Genomic DNA, 17,554 nt, shown 5'->3' with positions numbered 1-17,554 from the left:
TTATGTGTGTTTTTGTTTGAGCTTCATGCCAGACAAATATGTTTAAAATTAATGTATGCAGTCCAAAGAACAAACTTCAGTTGTTATAATTTAAAAAAAGCCAAGCTTCAAGTCTGATTCCTGCCAATGGCTAAGCACTACTTGTACTCTACCAAGCCCTCCAATTCTGCTAATAATCCCCCCGTTACTAATTGCACAACATGATCCCATTCATAGTTTTACTACTAACACCTCTTGTAGTCTGTTTTTCACAACACTAAAATTAATACTACAAACAATGGGTGCCATATTAGTGAAAATAATATGTCACACAGCTTCCAATTTACTGCATGACCCCAACTAGAGGTAAGATGAGGCCTAAATAAAATCGGGGGCTAAAAAGCTCTTGCAAAATGTATTGTTTGTGTGAGTTCAGTGTTCCTGCAATAAAGGGTTATTTTGTGGGCCCTGGTGTTTATGGCAAGCATTGTTTAGATATTGGAGATATCAAAAATGCACGAAAAAAAGAAGCACTGAAGTGGAAGTTCTGCTTCAAATGCATCTTTTCCCAAAAAGGCGTTGTGGGACCCAAAATGTATAAGTGTCATTGACTGTTGTTGTTTTTTAATTTCATGAGGTTGGGCACATTTAGTTGTATGTGCATGAAGATAGGACTAAGGTTTTGACCGCTATGCTACGAGAAGCTACGCTACCTGTTGTTGTCCTTTTTGGTCCGTGTTTCATTTGTGATCTGCATTTAAAGTAAGTCAAGTAAAATAAAAGAAGTTTGTTTTAGATAACCTGCAGACTGTTCGCCGTGTCATTACTTCCAGATCAGTTTATTGCAACAATACTTATCCCCAGTCAATTCAAGTAACATCTACCCGTCAGCTTAGCTCCGCCTGGCGTATTAGATATCTCAATAGCTCTGTATAGGGCAGAACTTTCCAAATCTCAACTCTTTACTAAACAATGGTAAAAGCTAGATACATACTTTACTCCAAATGAAAGATGAGGGTTGAGCTTTCTTTTGATTCGTCCAATGCCAATACAGATAGAGAACTCAATTTTCTGCAGGCCTTCAAAATGAGTCTAAGTGGCGAAAATCGGCTGGCACTTCTCATTTGAGCAAAACCTCTGGCATTGGCATTTTTTCTGTCAACTGTCAATTTGTAATTGTTTTTATTATTATTTTAAAGTGTGTGAAATATTGTCCCCGTTTTGACTTTTCCCATTTGATCTGATGAATTCCTTCCCTGCAAATTTGAATAACTCACATCCGCTCGGGACAATTGTCCGGACGGTCCAGGTATCCCCCGTCCATGACGAATTTGAGAACCTGCTCATTAGACAGGCCCTGGTAAGGCTGCTCTGCTAACGTGTTGATCTCCCACAAGACCACGCCAAAGGACCTAAAAAAGCAAAATAAAAAACATCTAAAACATCTCAGAATGCTACATTTGTCACATGAGGGGTGCTCGAGGTCGTCAGCCTACCAGCAGTCCGAGTGAGCGGTGAAGACTCCGTCCTTCAAAGACTCAGGAGCCATCCACCTGACTGGAAGAAGGCCCTTCCCCCCTTTACGGTAGTAGTCCGTCTCGTAGATGTCTCGCGTCATGCCAAAGTCTTCGAAGAAAAGGATTTACAATGTTAATTTTTATTAGCTTTAAATTAAGGATGCATGATATTTATCAGAATGATGACGGGCAAATATGACGTCACAGTTATCAGCCCCATAGAAAAAAACAACTTGTTAATTAGTCAATTGAAGCTAAGCCAAAACATTCAATCATTATACTATATTTTGATCTTCTATAGGAGTAATAGCACAAATTTGTCGTGTCGCCTCTTTACATCTTCAAAATGTGCGTGAAGCACCCGAGTGCTTGCCAAATATATTTACTTACATGAATAATTTGCCAATTGTTCCTTGGAACGTATTCTGATTTTCTATAGAACCAGTAGTATAACCTGGTTGTGTCTCCTCACTACCCCTCTTGAATGTGCACGGGGCACTGGAGAACTTGTCCGTTATACAGGGTTCGTACACCCTTTTCATGATCAAATTCAAGCACTTTTTAAGGACTTTCAAAGCCACTTCACTGTGACTAATGTCACAAATATTTTTGTGATTTATATATGTGATTCTTAATCTTGTGTGCGCGCTTTCATCACAGCATATGATTTTCAAATCTTTAGTAAATTACGAATATACGTGTTTTGGGGACAAATCTATCCCCATATACTGAAGGTGTTGGGTCACAACGCAATCTTTATCTTACATTTAAAATTGCAGTAAGTTCTTACCATCACAATTTGCCATTAGGAATTGCTACCATGGCATGGCCCATAATATATGTCAATAACGGATATGTATTCCTTGCACTAATACACATTTCGTCATGCCCTGTATACCATGCACCTGTACTCTTAGGCGCGACCCGTAGGGGGATGACGCTTCATACGAAAATGCCTTACAAACTAATGCCAGCTGTCGTAATCACGAAGAAATAAATGTAAGGGCAAGGCGAACCCAACAAGGGGCAGTGTCAGCATCATTTTTAAGCATACTTGATGGGAAACATGGCAACAATTTCAAGCATTTTAAATCACTACTCTACATCCTTGAAAACACAATATTAAAATTCAAACATTTTTAAGAATTTCAGACACCCAAATGAACACCGATGAGAAAAAGGACTTATGAAGTTGTTTTAATTTACTTTTAAATAGGGATAAGTTTTTAGACCGATGACATCCAAATATGGAGTCACAGTTATCAGCCCCATGGGAAAAAAAGACTTTTTAATGAAGCTGAAGATATTATTCATGTCAGGCCAGAAGTCATTACTCTGTATTTCAAAATAAAACAATATGTGTATCATGTTGGGAGGCTACCTAATTATATCCTGTATCTTAAGATTAGTTAAACCTTTTAACTCATTTTGGCTGCCATCAACGGCTATGAATAAAATAAAATAAATATGGTTGAAATAGGCTCAGTCAACCACTAAAACATGATGCCGGTTAGAAATCAAAATTCCTCGAAAATCACAAGGATTGATCAATGTTGATGTATTGTCAGAACTAGTCTACAGGCTATTGAGGTGTTCTTGTGACCAATCGTTGAGCCACTCTTATCATATAAAACACAAATGCAACGCCTAAATACAAAATTGCCACTATGGTGAAAAAAAAACCTTTGTACCTCCAATCTTGACAGTGTAATCCTCCGCCACCATGCAATTTCTGGCAGCTAGGTCCCTGTGTACAAATTTCTTAGCATTGAGGTAGGCCATGCCGTCCGCGATCTCCGCAGCCATCTGGATCATCTCCTTCAGGGTGGGTGGAGGACGGCCAGTGGGGTTGTTCTAAATACAAACATTCTCAGATTAATATATATTTTTGTCGTGCGGGATGAAATGTGAACACTGGAAACGCCTACCTCGGAGTCTGGTCTGAGGCTTCGGAGGTAGCTTTTCAGGTCACCGTGTGTCATGAGCTCCATCACCACTAGAGTGGGCTGACCCTTGGAGACCACACCCAAGAGGCGTACCTATTAAAAAAAACCTAGAGGTTACATTCTTTCAGCCCTTTTCTGGGATCCAAGTGCTCTCTATCAAACTTCATAAAAGCCTCCTACTGCAAATGGGTTAAAAAAAAAAAAGTATTGGACTTGATAGTTTGAAAGAGTAGGAGTAATTATAGCAATTGTTCGCTGGATCACGGTTTACTTATCGCGGTTTCAAGGTTCGCAGATTTTCGTCGTGCATCGTGTTCTTCATCAGTATCGGCTAAACCAGTTGCCCCGCACCTTTTCTGCAAGTGCTTGCTAGTGCTTTAATAAGCACTAGCAAGCACTTGGTCCAAGTTGTACATGTACGTAAAACAGCTTGACCAACCTTCGCAAACATATTTTTCAAAGTCCGGTTTCTCTAGAAGCAATCATGTAAACAAAACGCTTTGGACACACAAAATAACCAAAAGAATAAGGAAAATGCTTTCTATCGTCACAAAGTTGGACTTCTCCACATGCGAAGGCAGTGCTTCTAAATTATTTTCTGCCATGCCCCCCTCAGAAGAAGAAAACCACTCTCACCAACCCAGGGATGGTATCTTTTTTAAGTGATTACCTAATATTGGTGGGTACAAAACAACGACTGCTCAATATTGGTGGTAACAAGTTACCTCCGTCCGAGCCAAATCTCTGCTTGTCATTAAAATGTCTTCAAGTTACAGCTTCATTTATTTGGCTGTAATTTATTTATCTGCTGCCAAGATTCTTAGCATAGAAAGCACACCGGTCTTTGCCAGTCTCTCCCCGAAGTTGCAGTGTAGTGCTACGTACGCTTTGTTAAACTTCTTCGTCTTGACTTTCGGAAAGAGATTTTTGTTTGGCTCTTTACCCTGCCTCTCTTTGTCAGTTTCTGCATCAGTGTTAATTTTTTTTTTTTTCATGGGTTTACTCCACTTAGTGTCTACACTTCATACTCTGCTATATGAACTATGTGGAGGCTAAATGTAAACAAAACACTCTGCCAATGAGAATGCCCAGTGCCTTAGTGTAATGGAGGTGCAATTGCAATTCTTTCTGGGAATAGTTCCCCGAAATCCAAAGCGCTCGCGCCTCCCTTAAGATGTATTTGTTCCATGTTCTAATGCTCTTTTATGATTTAATCAAAGAATATCATACTGTATTTTTGCAGGTCTTGGAACGGTTTAGCGCATTTACATTTAAAATGCTACGCCCAGAACGAATTAAATTCGTAAGTAGAGGGCACTACTGTATTAGAGACCCACAGTGCTAGAAGAAGGTAAAAACATTCTAACGCGACATTTTTGTTTCCCCAGCAACGTCCAACTGAAGGCAATAAAATATAATCTGAAGTAAAGAGGATGTTTTTGAAACATTCAGAAATTTTTTTTAATTTTGAATACTGCCTGCCAAACAAAACTGGAAAAATATGATAATATATCATCTCACTAATAACAAAATGGGAATGTACAATGATGACAATGGATGATTTTTATATTTGTTGATTTTTGTTTAATATTACTATCATTAACTTACTATGGTAACCTTGGTATTGTTTCTTGTAAATGTTTTTTCACCATCAGAATGTCACTTTTAAATTTTCTTGTGCATTTCACCTGTTGCAATGACAATTAATTCTATCATATTTTATATTCTATACAATTCACTTTTCTGGGCCAAATTGAGATTTTTGAAAGCTGCTTTTTCTGCACGACTAAATCAGTCAACCAATTATATTTCAAAAAAACAATAAGGCAATACAGTAGCATTTGTAAAATTATAATTCTATTTGTTAAAAAACGTTTATAAAGTACCATTATCTGTTGTTTGGAATGTTCTTATCACTCAATAAAATATCACCTGAAGTAAAGTGGATCGCGTCCTGAACCAGTACAGTAAGCAAAATAGTTGAAAGATATATTTTTAAAACTATTATTTGACACTAGAAGTTATCTGTAAAAAACAAAAAGTGTATATGTTTATAGATTTAATTTACTTACTATGTGCCCACCCACTGTACTAGCCCAACATCACCGAGCTAATAGAAGATTTGGCTACTTGGTGTGGTCGGGAGCTACAGAGGGCATTTAAGACCCCACAAAAGCAGATGTTTATCGATTTTGTTGGTATTTATTGGTGGTGCTTTGACACGAAACCTAGCTAAGGACAATCGCCGAAGGCTAAAATACAACGGCATCAATTTTAACGAAAATCGGTTCAGTCGTTTTGGAGCCTATAAGTCACATACAAACACACACACATATACAAATCGGTATTTATAAGGCAGTTCAGATAGATCTAGATTAAATGAAGCTATCAATTCCGCGGGTTTTGACTATCACGGGATCTTTTCGGAATGCAAACTCCAGGAAGAAATGAGGGATACTGTATCTATAAGAACATTGTAACATATGGTAAAGCAATAAAACAGCCGTTCTAAGAGGGAATATCTGTTTTGGGAGCGTCAACTCTACAAGCCAGTCATGAACCTGAGTCTCGGTCAAAGTGACAGGAGCACGTGGCCACTTACCACATGGTGACAGCTGAAGGCCTTCATGACCGAGGCCTCATTGAGGAACTCGATCCTCTCGCGCAGACTGGCCGATTCATTGACCGTCTTTATGGCCACGCGAGTGTCCGGGTCGCCTTTGACGATATCCTTGGCGATGCCTTCGTACACCATGCCGAACGAGCCTTGGCCAAGCTCACCAAGGACCGTGATCTTCTCCCGTGGAACTTCCCACTCGTCTGGGACGTAAACTGCGCAAAAAGGTGGAGTTGAAGTGAAGAAAATGGAATCAATAAACGAAGATGCGTCTTACCGTCATTGGCGCTGAGGTACTCCGGGTTTGAAGAGGCAATGAGAGGCCCGGTTGGACCTTCTGTCTGCCTGTAACAGATCAGAAAGAAGAAGTGTGACACTCTTTGCATATTTGAAAAAAATGGCTCAAGCTATAGCCATATACAGTAGACCCATGGGTACGGCATGCCTACCTTACCATGTTATCACTTTACGGTGTAGTCCGAGATATTTTTCAGCCAAATTAACGTTCTTTTTTGAACAATGGGACATCACTCCAATATTTTCAGGTGTCCAAAGACAGAAAAAAACTAGAAACTTTGCAGTCTTTGTGCATATGATGAGTTATGTCTCCAACATGCCTGTTAGCTATTGGTTGACATCAGATACAGTAAAATGCCAGCCTGCTATAGGTTTGCATCAGAGCATTAGAAAAATGGCAATATGCTATTGGCTGAATTCCCTCCCAGGGCTTTCTCTTCACTCAGTTCAAATCTCCTGTGCTTCGCAAAGACTGTGAGGTGACGATACAATACTGTCTTTTTCTGTACCCTATTTATTCGGTATGGGCCCTAAGGCTTGAAAGTGATGCGAAAGGGAGAAGCAAAATCCATAGAAACGTAGCTGGCAATTATCAGGATATATGAAGAAGGCACAAAAATTGCTACCCTCGCTAAGTAGCATGGCTGCACTTGATTGATGATCGGGACAATTATTAAACATAATAAGGAGTTTCATTTCCCGCGTGTTAACTCTACTGCACCAGGTCAAGTCACTTCACAACAAAGGTAAAATAAAATTTGTTTTTCTCTTTACCTGTATTTATCTACAATGGTATTTAATTCTACACGCGTATATTACACGTAACTAGGATTTATCATAGACTGATGTTTTCATCTGGGTACCGCGGCTTTGGAACCCATTGACTCATGACAATATGTTTCTATTCTTCACTAAACAGTAGTTGCACTTTGCAATCATCACCTCAAAAGAAGTAAGAAGGGAGAGGACCCATCCCGGGCAGAGGACTGGAGGATGCTGCTTGGGAGGGTGGGATTGAAATTTGAGAAGACAGAGCTACGCCCTTGCACAATAGTATTGCCCTTTACACATTGGTCAACTGCTGTTAAAAGTGTCGATAAAAATGGTTCAAACCTCATATTGTTAGAACATGATATAAGGAAATTGTGAATGTTAAAAGTGTCGATAATAACTCTGAAATTGCTTAATTGATGTTGAAAATGTCAGAAAAAAATGTTAAAACGTCATATTGTCACGTCATATTGTCACGTCATATTGTCAGATATAACAAAACATTGTTTGTGTGCTGCTGTTGGTGTCGGTGGATTTGTTCGGACCAAAAAACAATCGACTTTGGCCTGGACGGATCTATTGACACTAACAAAGATGTTAAAAATGTCAGAAAAAAATGTTAAAACGTCATATTGCCAGACATAACGAAATTGTGAATATGCTTGATTGCTGTTAAGATTGTCGATAAGGGTTGTCCAAACCTCACATTGTTTGTTTGCTGTTATTCGTGTCAATACATTTGTTCAAACCAAATGTCATATCCCGGGGTTCTACTCTGCTTACTTTTTCTTGAAGACCACAAAGACAGCAGCTCCCACGATCAACAGCAGGATGAAGCAGATGATCGGGCCGATGATGACCCCAACAAGACCAGGATCTTCTGCAAGTTACAAATAAGTCCAAGTTTCAGATCTCATTAAAATTTGAATCTAACGCTTGATAAAAGCAATTCAGCATAGCCACACATGTTACTACAGGCGAACACGAGTAGGATACACTATACAGTGTGCAGGTTTACAGACTTACTCCATGATGCCGTAAAATACTCCCATAAAAAGGAGGCTGTTAAAACAATTTACTGCTTACATTTTATCCAATTTGCAGCGAAAAGCAAAAATTTGACGTCCAAGTAATAAAACTCTGATAGGGAGATAAATTCGATTAACGACATGACTTCCGGTCTTACTGTTGGGCATGAAGAAGTAGGTGGTTTCAGTGAAAGAGCCGTTTCCTGCCAAGGAGGTGGCGCGGACCCTCACGCTGTAGTTACCCGGGTGGACGAGTGACAGTTTCGTGCCGCCGGACTTTAGGTATGCCGGCCGAGAGACGCAAGCGGTGTGGACCTAGAGATAAGGTCAGAAAATTAGCAAGACAGATGTGGGGATCAAGAGGGCTAGAGTACAGGTCTTTTTTATGGATTATAAAGTGGCTTGTGAAACTATTTGGCCCTCTTGAACTTTGTGACCTTTTCAGACTTCAAACATCAAGATATAAAACTGTAATTTCTTGTGAAGCATCAAAAATAAGTGGGACACAATCATGAAGTGGAACACGCTTTATTGGATATTTTAAACTTTTTAACAAATAAAAAAACCAAAAAGCGGGTGTGCAAAATTATTCATCCCCATTGAGTTAATACTTTGTATTGCCACATTTTGCAGCGATTACAGCTGCAAGTCGCTCGGGGTACGTCCATATCAGTTTTGCACATAGAGAAACTGATATTTATGCCCATTCCTCCCTGCAAAACAGTTCGACAGTGAGGTTGGATGGAAAGCGTTTGTGAACAGCAGTTTTAAGGCCTTTCTATGGATTCCTATGGACAGATTCTCCCGCCTCAGCTGTAGACCTCTGCAGGTTATCCAGAGTGATCATGGGCCTCTTGGCTCCATCTCTGATCAGTTTTCTCCTTGTATGAGTTGAAAGTTTCGGGGGACGGCCCGATCTTGGTAGATTTGCAGTGGTCTGATACTCCTTCCATTTCAATATTATTGCTTGCACAGTGCTCCTTGGGATGTTTAAAGCTTGGGAATTCTTTTTGTTTCCAAATCCAGCTTCAACTTCTCCACAACAGTATCTCGGACCTGCCTGGCGTGTTCCTCGTTCTTCATGATGCTCACTGCGCTTTAAATAGACCTCTGAGACTATCACAGTACAGGTGCATTTATACAGAGACTGGATTACACACAGGTGGATTACATTTATCATCGTTAGTAATTAGATCAACATCCTCACTTACCTTCTGGACAGAGTTTGCTGCACTGAAAGTAAAGGGGCTGAATAATTCTGCACACACACTTTTTTGTTTTTTATTTGTTAAAAAAGTTAAAAATATCCAATAAAGTGTGTTCCACTTCATGATTGTGTCCCACTTATTGATAATGCTTCACAAGAAATTACAGTTTTATATCTTGATGTTTGAAGTCTGATATGCGGCAAAAGGTCACAAAGTACAAGGGGGCCAAATAGTTTCGCAAGCCACTGTATATAATTTATGCATTTTTCTAAGAGTTAGACTGGTGGAATATATGTGTCGAGTGAGTCGCAGATTGAATGTGACTTTGCGCTTTGTGCATGAATAAAACTAGCGTGAACAGACCATCATCATGGAAAAGGTGTCAATCGAAAGGGGAGGGCCAACTACCATAAAGGGAATAATTTCTTCGATTCTGTTTGGTGAAACGAACGGATTACAAGAAGCAACATCCAACAAAGCATAAATGTTTAAGGCGGGTTTCTTATTTATATAAATGATCGCAAAACCCATGTTGTGTATCTAAGTCAGTTGAACTTGATAATATACATAAATTGTCATGCAGGGAAGAAAGCCCTCTGACCCCTCTACTGTCTACCAACCAGGGTCTCCCAAAATTGTATGGGAAACACAGAGTTTATTCGTTTTATGACCTGTTTAGGGAACAACAATTTACAATTTGGTCGTTTATTTTTTTTTAAATTCCTAGTGGTATTGACCTCAGTCTCCCCGACTTTCCTATAGAAGACTTCATACAGGATGATGAGACCGTTGGGTGAGACAGGAGCCTTCCACTTTATGAAGATGGAAGCCGCCTCGCCGTTTATTAACTCGTGGGTCACCTGCCTCGGGATGTCGTCTGCTTTTTCTGTACAAATATACCCGCTACACGGTTAAAGAATTCCTCACGTCCAGAGAAGATCACTTCAAAAACGCGGATTGACCTTCTGGCATCGTTCGAGCGCTGATGTAAGTAGCCATGCTGCAGCGCTTCAGGTCTGTGAGATGGTTGCAGGCCATGATCTCAATCTTGTAACTGGTGAAGTGTTGCAGGTTAGAGATGACAGTCGATTCTTTGGAGAAGACCTTCAATTCCACCTGTGAAATAATAAAAGATAAGCATTGTGTGAAGTAGCATACATTCAAATGAGCCGCATCTGGGGTTAAAAAAAAAAAAGATTTCATTTCGGACCTTAGCTCCTTCCTCGTCCTCATCTTTAGGCGTGTCTTTGGTCGATCCGTTCGGAATGCCGGGGACAGTAGGAAACAGGAAAGGCATTTCGGTGGCGTTGGCCACACCCAACGAACGGCGCCGGCGTGAAGGCCTGGAGATAAAAAGAAATCATAGATTTTACTCCAACGCTGCAATGGAGGCTTGTTTGACACCCTCCACAAGACAGTATTCAAGTATCGCTTTTAGAAATTTAATTAAAAGGCATCATCCACTTGACTCTGTTTAACCTGCCATGAGTTAAAGTGACTGTATGTAATAATTCATCACGAGAGGTCGTTGTGGCCTAGAATGGAGCTTAAGCGTGTGCAAAGGAAAAATAAATGCTATGAAAGCCCGAAGGATGCCACTTGGCAAAATTCAGAAGCCAACTTCCAGATCTTCTGAATTTCAGCCAGCAACAGAACACTAAAAGTGCTTTTAATCCTCGCCAGTGACAACAAAAGACCGAGCAAACCGGATACAGCCGGAGCGGCTGGAGAGAGCCAATAGGTGGAGTTGCTCAGAGCTGATGTATGGGCCTAATTTTAGCGCATAACAGAAAAAACAAATTAAAATAAGTCAATTAAAAAGAACAAAGAGTAAAAAACTCTTTTGTTGTTTTCTTGGACTAGACAAAAACAAATCCTTGACTATAGTAGACTAAAACTTACAAATCAATTCTATTACTTGCAAGAAAAAAAACAGACCTCATTTTTAAAAAATGGCTGATGAAAAAAACGCAAAGTACAGTGAAATAACATATAATAATTGTATAAGTCATTGATTCTTAAAGTGACCCGAATCAATTGTGTATTATTTCAATCAGTGGCATAAGAAGCCAGTATTTCATTTCGATGTCAGTGAGTGGAATAGAGAAATAAAAAAAAATCTTAAAAATGTCCAAAATCTTTTTTAGAGATTAATTTGTTCATATATCTGGAATTGCTCCCATCCCAAGCAAATTTTCTCAGTAGGAAATAACTGAAAACCAATTAATTTGTTCCTAGCCTCCCAAAAGCATCAGAGTTGAATGTAAATAGCTACAAAACAAATGTTCCTGATCACTAAAAACACATTCAAATAGTAATTGATCATAAAAAAATACAGTCACTAGATAAATAAGATAACAAAATGACCTGTGAAATGAAAGCCCCGGTCTATAGTGATAATGTCTGCACATTTTCGTGTTATGGATTTTCCCGTGGGTTGGGCAAACCTTTTGCTTAAAAGACATCTTGTTTCTAGAGTGTTAGCAAGCTGAGGTTGCCTGTATACCTAGGTATCACTGTATTTAATTTATAACATATTATATATGTTCGGCTGCGGCTGCATCGGCTCGCAACAGTTTTTTACAAGTCGGCCATAAGACCCAGTCTTCGACTCAGTTTGACGGCGCACAAAGTCGGCTCGAACTGCAGATTAAGATACGATCGCTGTTTTTTTTTTTGCTGGATATGCGATCATCCAGACATCAAGCGCTCGGTGCTACGACCACTCGGGAGTGTTTATTAGCCACGGACTGCTATGTCAACAAGACCCAGCGGCCTACAAAGCAGCGAAAAAGAGTGGCAAGACAGCGGTGTGCGGACGAGGAAGCGAGGTTGTCGGGCCGTGCTAACAGCTAGGCTAAAGGCCTCTCCCATCCATTCTCCAACGTTCGCTCTCTGGACAATAAACTGGACCATTTAACAACTGGAAGTGGCATCGAACCGCGAGATGACGAACTGCTGCGCTTAAATTCTGACGAAGACATGGTTAATCTTATCTATCCCGGCTGACGTTCAAAGTAACTGTGCAGGTCAGATGTATCGACATTTCGTTCTGTATACACGTGTATACGAATGACAATAAAGTAAATCTGAAATCTGAAAATCTGAATATTTATTCAATGCAACTGTAATGTAAGTGACTTATGTTATTAATTAATAATTTCAGGGTTCTTTTAAATGAAGGAGTAGTCATGTTTTTTTTAACAAATCAATTACATTTACAAGTGACATCAGGCCCTTTGAGGACAGCTATTACGAATATGTTCCTCGATAAGAATGAGTTTGGCACCCCTGATTTAATGAATGAACTTTTTAATCCACTAGGGGTCGCTATAAAATACACAATGTGACTTTGAGACCTGTACAAGTGGAAGAAAACCGTCCTCAACTGACCTATTAGAATCTGAGTCCTGCTGAGGTGTGTGTCAGTTGTTGTGTCCGAATAGTTGCCCGCATGACTGCACGGCTGACTGGCATGAATGATAATGGCCACAGTGTGTGTGTGCGCGTTTATAACGGAAGGGTAAAGTGGCCTCTGAAATCAGAACCTCCCACCATGTGCCCACCCACTGTCCTGCCCGGAACAAAAAACAAGTCACACACAAACATTGAAGAAGGAGGGAGAGTTGGCTAAGATCTGCAGGAAACGAACACGGACAAAAGATGGACAATCTCGTCTAGGTTGAGAGGAACAATTAGACGGTTAGCGCCTACTGACTATAAATATCAAAAAGGTATTTCATAAAAATGACCGACAATTTTCATCAAATGTCCATTGTCTTGGAAACAATTCATAACAAATTTCTCTTCTCATTTTCTTCCCAAATGGCCACACGGGGGCGACAATGTCAGCAAGAGCAATTCATTGAAACAAGGACAGATATTAAAGATATAGTATTTGTATCAAAATTCACCCAAATAATCATATATTGCTGTGTATTTACAACAATTATTCTTATAATTTTTTCTTGTTATTATCATTATTGGCATTTTGTAATGTTTATCTATTTTTGTTAATTATTTAATATACTATAAAGTATTTTTCTGTAGTGGAAAAAGGGTTGGCATAGAAGTGAAACGTTTTGCTTCTGTAATACATTTTTGTACATTTGTGCCGTATGTACGAAATTTTCTGAATATTTCACAAAAGATGACTTTAGATTAAGATTATTTTAGACTAATTATTTAAATAGACGCTTTATAATCCAGTGTGCCTTGTTATACGGAAAATGCGCAATTAATTTAATTTAAATTTGATTTTAGGGACAATTTAATTCGTCCCCCCCTCAGTTTTGCAAATTTTAGCCATCTGCTTTGTAGATTTAGGTTAGTAAAATATTTTTTTTTTTAAATGCAACATACATTAGAACCTTGGAAGTCGGCAATCATCGCATGTGAAAGTTTTAAAATGAGTTTAATTTTTAATCCATTGTCGCCATTTCTTCCTCCCTCTCTGCATCCACCCGCTAACTCCACTTCACCAGCTCAAGTCACGTCACACCAAAGGTAGATCCAATTTCCTTATTCCTTTACATATATATATATATATATATATATATATATATATATATATGGTATTAATTGATCATACACATCATATATCATTTATTAGACATAAGTAGTACTTGCTATATGCAATTTGGTTATTTTAATGTTGTTAACCGGGATACTGCTCTGAAAGGCCCAAATGAAACCACATTACCGTTTTAATAGTTCTATTCTTGTGGTCACGTGATGTTGCCTCGAAAGGAAATTGGTCAATTGCTAAAAAAAAAGACCATTGGATAAATGTTAATAATCCTTTTTAATACAAACAAATATAAATCTTATTAACGTGTTCTTAATTTTAGGATTTCAGAAATTTGATTTAGGACTTCTTAATGCAAATTAAGACCCTATTATATTGCCTTTTAAGACATTTCAAGGATCCGCGGGAACCCTGTAATTAGTATAGATTTCAATACACAACCATGAGTCAATTGTACTTTGGGATCTGCGACTCAGAACGGATTAATGTCATGTTCCGGAGTTCTACTGTATTTGCTAGGAAAATCCTTAACATACCGGGGCTTAAAAAGCACATTAAGCAAGTAGTCTTCGAAGATCTTGCGGTACTCAATCTCCTCCTGCTCCTTTTTGAGCTGAATGTCAGTCTTGGGGCAGGCACAACATTTGTCCGCGATGTTGGGCTCATCCGTGTGGTTCCACTTCTGCTCATCGTCGCTGTCCAGGTGAGTAGGGGTCCGCGACGGCAGCTTCATACCTGTGGGAGGACCGGCACATTAAAGCAATAACAATAATAGTAATAAAAAAGACTGGGAATGTCTGCAATCAGCTGGCGACCTTGCAGACAGTAGTCAAACTTGTAGAGGTCGCTGTCCTCGGGTTGCTTGCGGCAGATGACGCGGTAGTGTGTGATGTTGCCGTTTGGATTGGTGGGGGGCTTCCACTTGAGGATGATTTGAGAGGAGGAGTTGGAGGAGGACATCGGATCCAGAGGCACCGAAGGTTCTGAGGAAGATTGGAGGAGAGGAATGTTAGGGCGCAACATTCTAGAACTGTCCGGCTCCAACAGCCATCATTGATTTTGTTTTCCCTCCCCTGTTATTGTTCTACGAAAGTAACCTGCTGTGTTTTTCCTCCCTCAACAGGACTATGGAGAAATGGTTTGAATGAGTCAGTCATTTGTTTGCACATTTTGTGAGCATATGAGGAGTTGACATTACTGCCAAGTCCTACAGTCTGTTCTACTGATCAGCAAGGAAAAAAACAGCCTGCAACAAATAGCTGATAGGGCTCGACTATTGAATAACATCAAAAGTAAATCTTGATATTTGCAATTATTCTCGAAGACTAATATTTTATGAACAATAATTTTACCGAGCGATAAATTTAACTGATAAAATCCTTTGTCAATACAGTGTCTGAAACTCATGACAAAAAGTTACCGGACACCAAGGCAGACAACTCTGAAAAGTTTGCAAATGCACGACTTCATAACACTTGGGAATGTTATTCTATGCAGGCTTCTGATCAGCTGCAGAGTATGCAAATTGCCAAACGAACCGAATTTCCAAAATTTCCATACCGGGCGAAGATTTTGAAATCGGAATAAAGCAAACGATTGATTTGAAAATAAATAAATAAATAAAAACAAAAGATATAATTTTTTTCTTTCTTGAAAAGGTTGTCGGCCACTCGGGCAGAGACGTTGTGTAAGTTGTACGCCCGACGTAAAAGATGCACGCCCCATGCGTCCGGGCAGACGTTATTTCAGACACTGGTAAATATTAACTCTAAAGGCCACTACCTCTTTGACCTGCTGCCTTATGGTGGGTACTACAAGAAAAACAGGCTCGGAGACGGTTTCTTCCCAAGGGCCATCACCACCCTAAACAAGTGTACAAAACTGCGAATGAATATATACGTATATATATATATATATATAACTTATGACTTATCTGGGATTTTTTGTTGTTGTTGCCTAATGATATTGCACAACTTTCATTGCACTACTGTTACATTGCATTATTATAACTTAAGCCAGTCTCTAAGCACTATTTATGAATTTTTGCCTAGCCTGACAGTTTTAAAAAAATCTTTAAAGTCTTAATTACATGCTATCCCTGAGGGCCATGTCTAAACAAATTGCATAAAATGTTTCAGAACGTTGATGTTAATTAATGGCACTAAAAACAATTTAATACAATGTATACATATGTAAAAGAGCTTGTATAGTATTATGTTGACTTTGTTTTCTCCATTCTCTAACTTGTATAGCCAAAAGAAGTGGGGAGAGTGTTTAACCTATTAGAATACATGACAAAATGTACTACGTAAAAATAGTGGGATAATGAGATAAGTTCAAATGTATTTTCAAAGTCTAGTGGTAAAGTGTCAGTGCTTTCATCGCCACTACCCGAGTTCAGATCCTGTTGCATACGGTTTTGTGATTTTGGTCAGTGACGTTAATTGATAGATCAATCATGACAGAAATCTGGTGCACTAAGACAAACCTAAAATTACTTTATGCATTTCGAATCTTATCCATCATGTTTCCCGGTACATAAGGCACAGTGAATTATCAGGCGTGCTTTCAAAATTCTGGCCAAGTTTATATGTGCGTCATATAGTCTGTAACTCACTGGAGGCGTCGGTGCGGACATAGATGATCTCGCTCTTGGCGCCGTGAACCTGGTGCTCGTCGGAAGCAGACAGTTGCGTCTTGACCATGATGGCGTACTGTGTCCACGGCTTGAGCGGCCGGATCAAATGACCAGGTTCGTTGTCCCTGTTCTCTGTGTTGCGGGACGGAGGGTCCACGTCGGCGATCACCCAACTGTTGGAACCGCACGCGTCCCGCCCGTCGAACTCCGTCACGTTCTTGTAAGGCCTGGACCGCGCAAGAAGATAAAATTTGACAAAACAGAAGACGGAAAAATACGAGTTGTGTCGGACACTTACGCTTCTTTGTAGAGGACCATGAAGCCCAGCAAGTCTCTGAAATCCAGTGGCCAAAACGGCTCCCACTTGACTAAAATCTTGTTGGGGGATGTCTTGATGTATGTGAATTTCAGCAACTTGGTTTCACCTGGGGGAGAGCAATTTTTCAAAATGTGCATTTATTTAAATTTAATATGTATTAGGGATCCAAGATAATTGATTTCCTACCGATACTGATAACCGATTTAATCTTGCTCTTGGAGACCAATACTCGAAGCTAAAGGTTGACTTTTTTTTTCAATTGAGCAATTTAAAATCAAAATCAAGAGCCTTCAGCTGGTACAAAATGCTGCAGCGAGGCTTTTAACTAAGACAAGAAAGTTTGATCACATTACCCCGATTGTAGCTCACCTGCATTGGCTCCCTGTTAGCTTAAGATGTGATTTTAAGGTTCTGTTGGTATTATACAAGATCATGCATGGACTTGCTCCCTCATATCTTTCAGATTTAATTTCCCCCAATGTTCCGGTCTGGAGCCTTCGCTCTGAAAACGCTGGTCTCCTAGTGATCCCAAGAGTCAAGGTGAGAACTGCAGAATCGAGCGTGTTCTCCATTCGGGCCATGGTGCTGTGGAATGCTCTTCCCCCTGAGACTCAACCTGCAGCCTCAGTGGAATTGTTTAGATCTAGATTTAAAACACACTTCTATTCTATAGCATATGAATAACCTATATTTTGACAATATCTGT

At 39.6% G+C, this 17,554-nt stretch overlaps 1 protein-coding gene across 1 annotated transcript in view; it reads right to left on the bottom strand.

Moving 5' to 3' along the window:
* Positions 1–17,554, bottom strand: part of LOC148354811 (insulin receptor-like) — a 118,055-nt gene that overhangs the window by 11,792 nt on the left and 88,709 nt on the right. Inside the window, exons 8-22 of the mRNA XM_088349360.1 lie at positions 16,828–16,954; positions 16,509–16,756; positions 14,707–14,874; positions 14,428–14,626; positions 10,574–10,706; positions 10,326–10,479; positions 10,101–10,249; positions 8,314–8,470; positions 7,911–8,007; positions 6,337–6,404; positions 6,045–6,274; positions 3,425–3,535; positions 3,188–3,350; positions 1,476–1,605; positions 1,257–1,391 (exon numbers count right to left, since the gene is read on the bottom strand). Coding sequence (XP_088205486.1) covers positions 1,257–1,391; positions 1,476–1,605; positions 3,188–3,350; positions 3,425–3,535; positions 6,045–6,274; positions 6,337–6,404; positions 7,911–8,007; positions 8,314–8,470; positions 10,101–10,249; positions 10,326–10,479; positions 10,574–10,706; positions 14,428–14,626; positions 14,707–14,874; positions 16,509–16,756; positions 16,828–16,954 — 2,269 coding nt within the window. The remainder of the gene's footprint in view (positions 1–1,256; positions 1,392–1,475; positions 1,606–3,187; positions 3,351–3,424; positions 3,536–6,044; positions 6,275–6,336; positions 6,405–7,910; positions 8,008–8,313; positions 8,471–10,100; positions 10,250–10,325; positions 10,480–10,573; positions 10,707–14,427; positions 14,627–14,706; positions 14,875–16,508; positions 16,757–16,827; positions 16,955–17,554) is intronic.

Source organism: Urocampus carinirostris, chromosome 12 (assembly GCF_059441175.1).
Source record: "Urocampus carinirostris isolate Australia breed hairy pipefish chromosome 12, RoL_Ucar_1.0, whole genome shotgun sequence".
NCBI lineage: Eukaryota > Metazoa > Chordata > Actinopteri > Syngnathiformes > Syngnathidae > Urocampus > Urocampus carinirostris.
The sequence above is the reverse complement of the archived record's forward strand: the minus strand, read 5'-3'. Positions and strand labels throughout refer to the sequence as shown.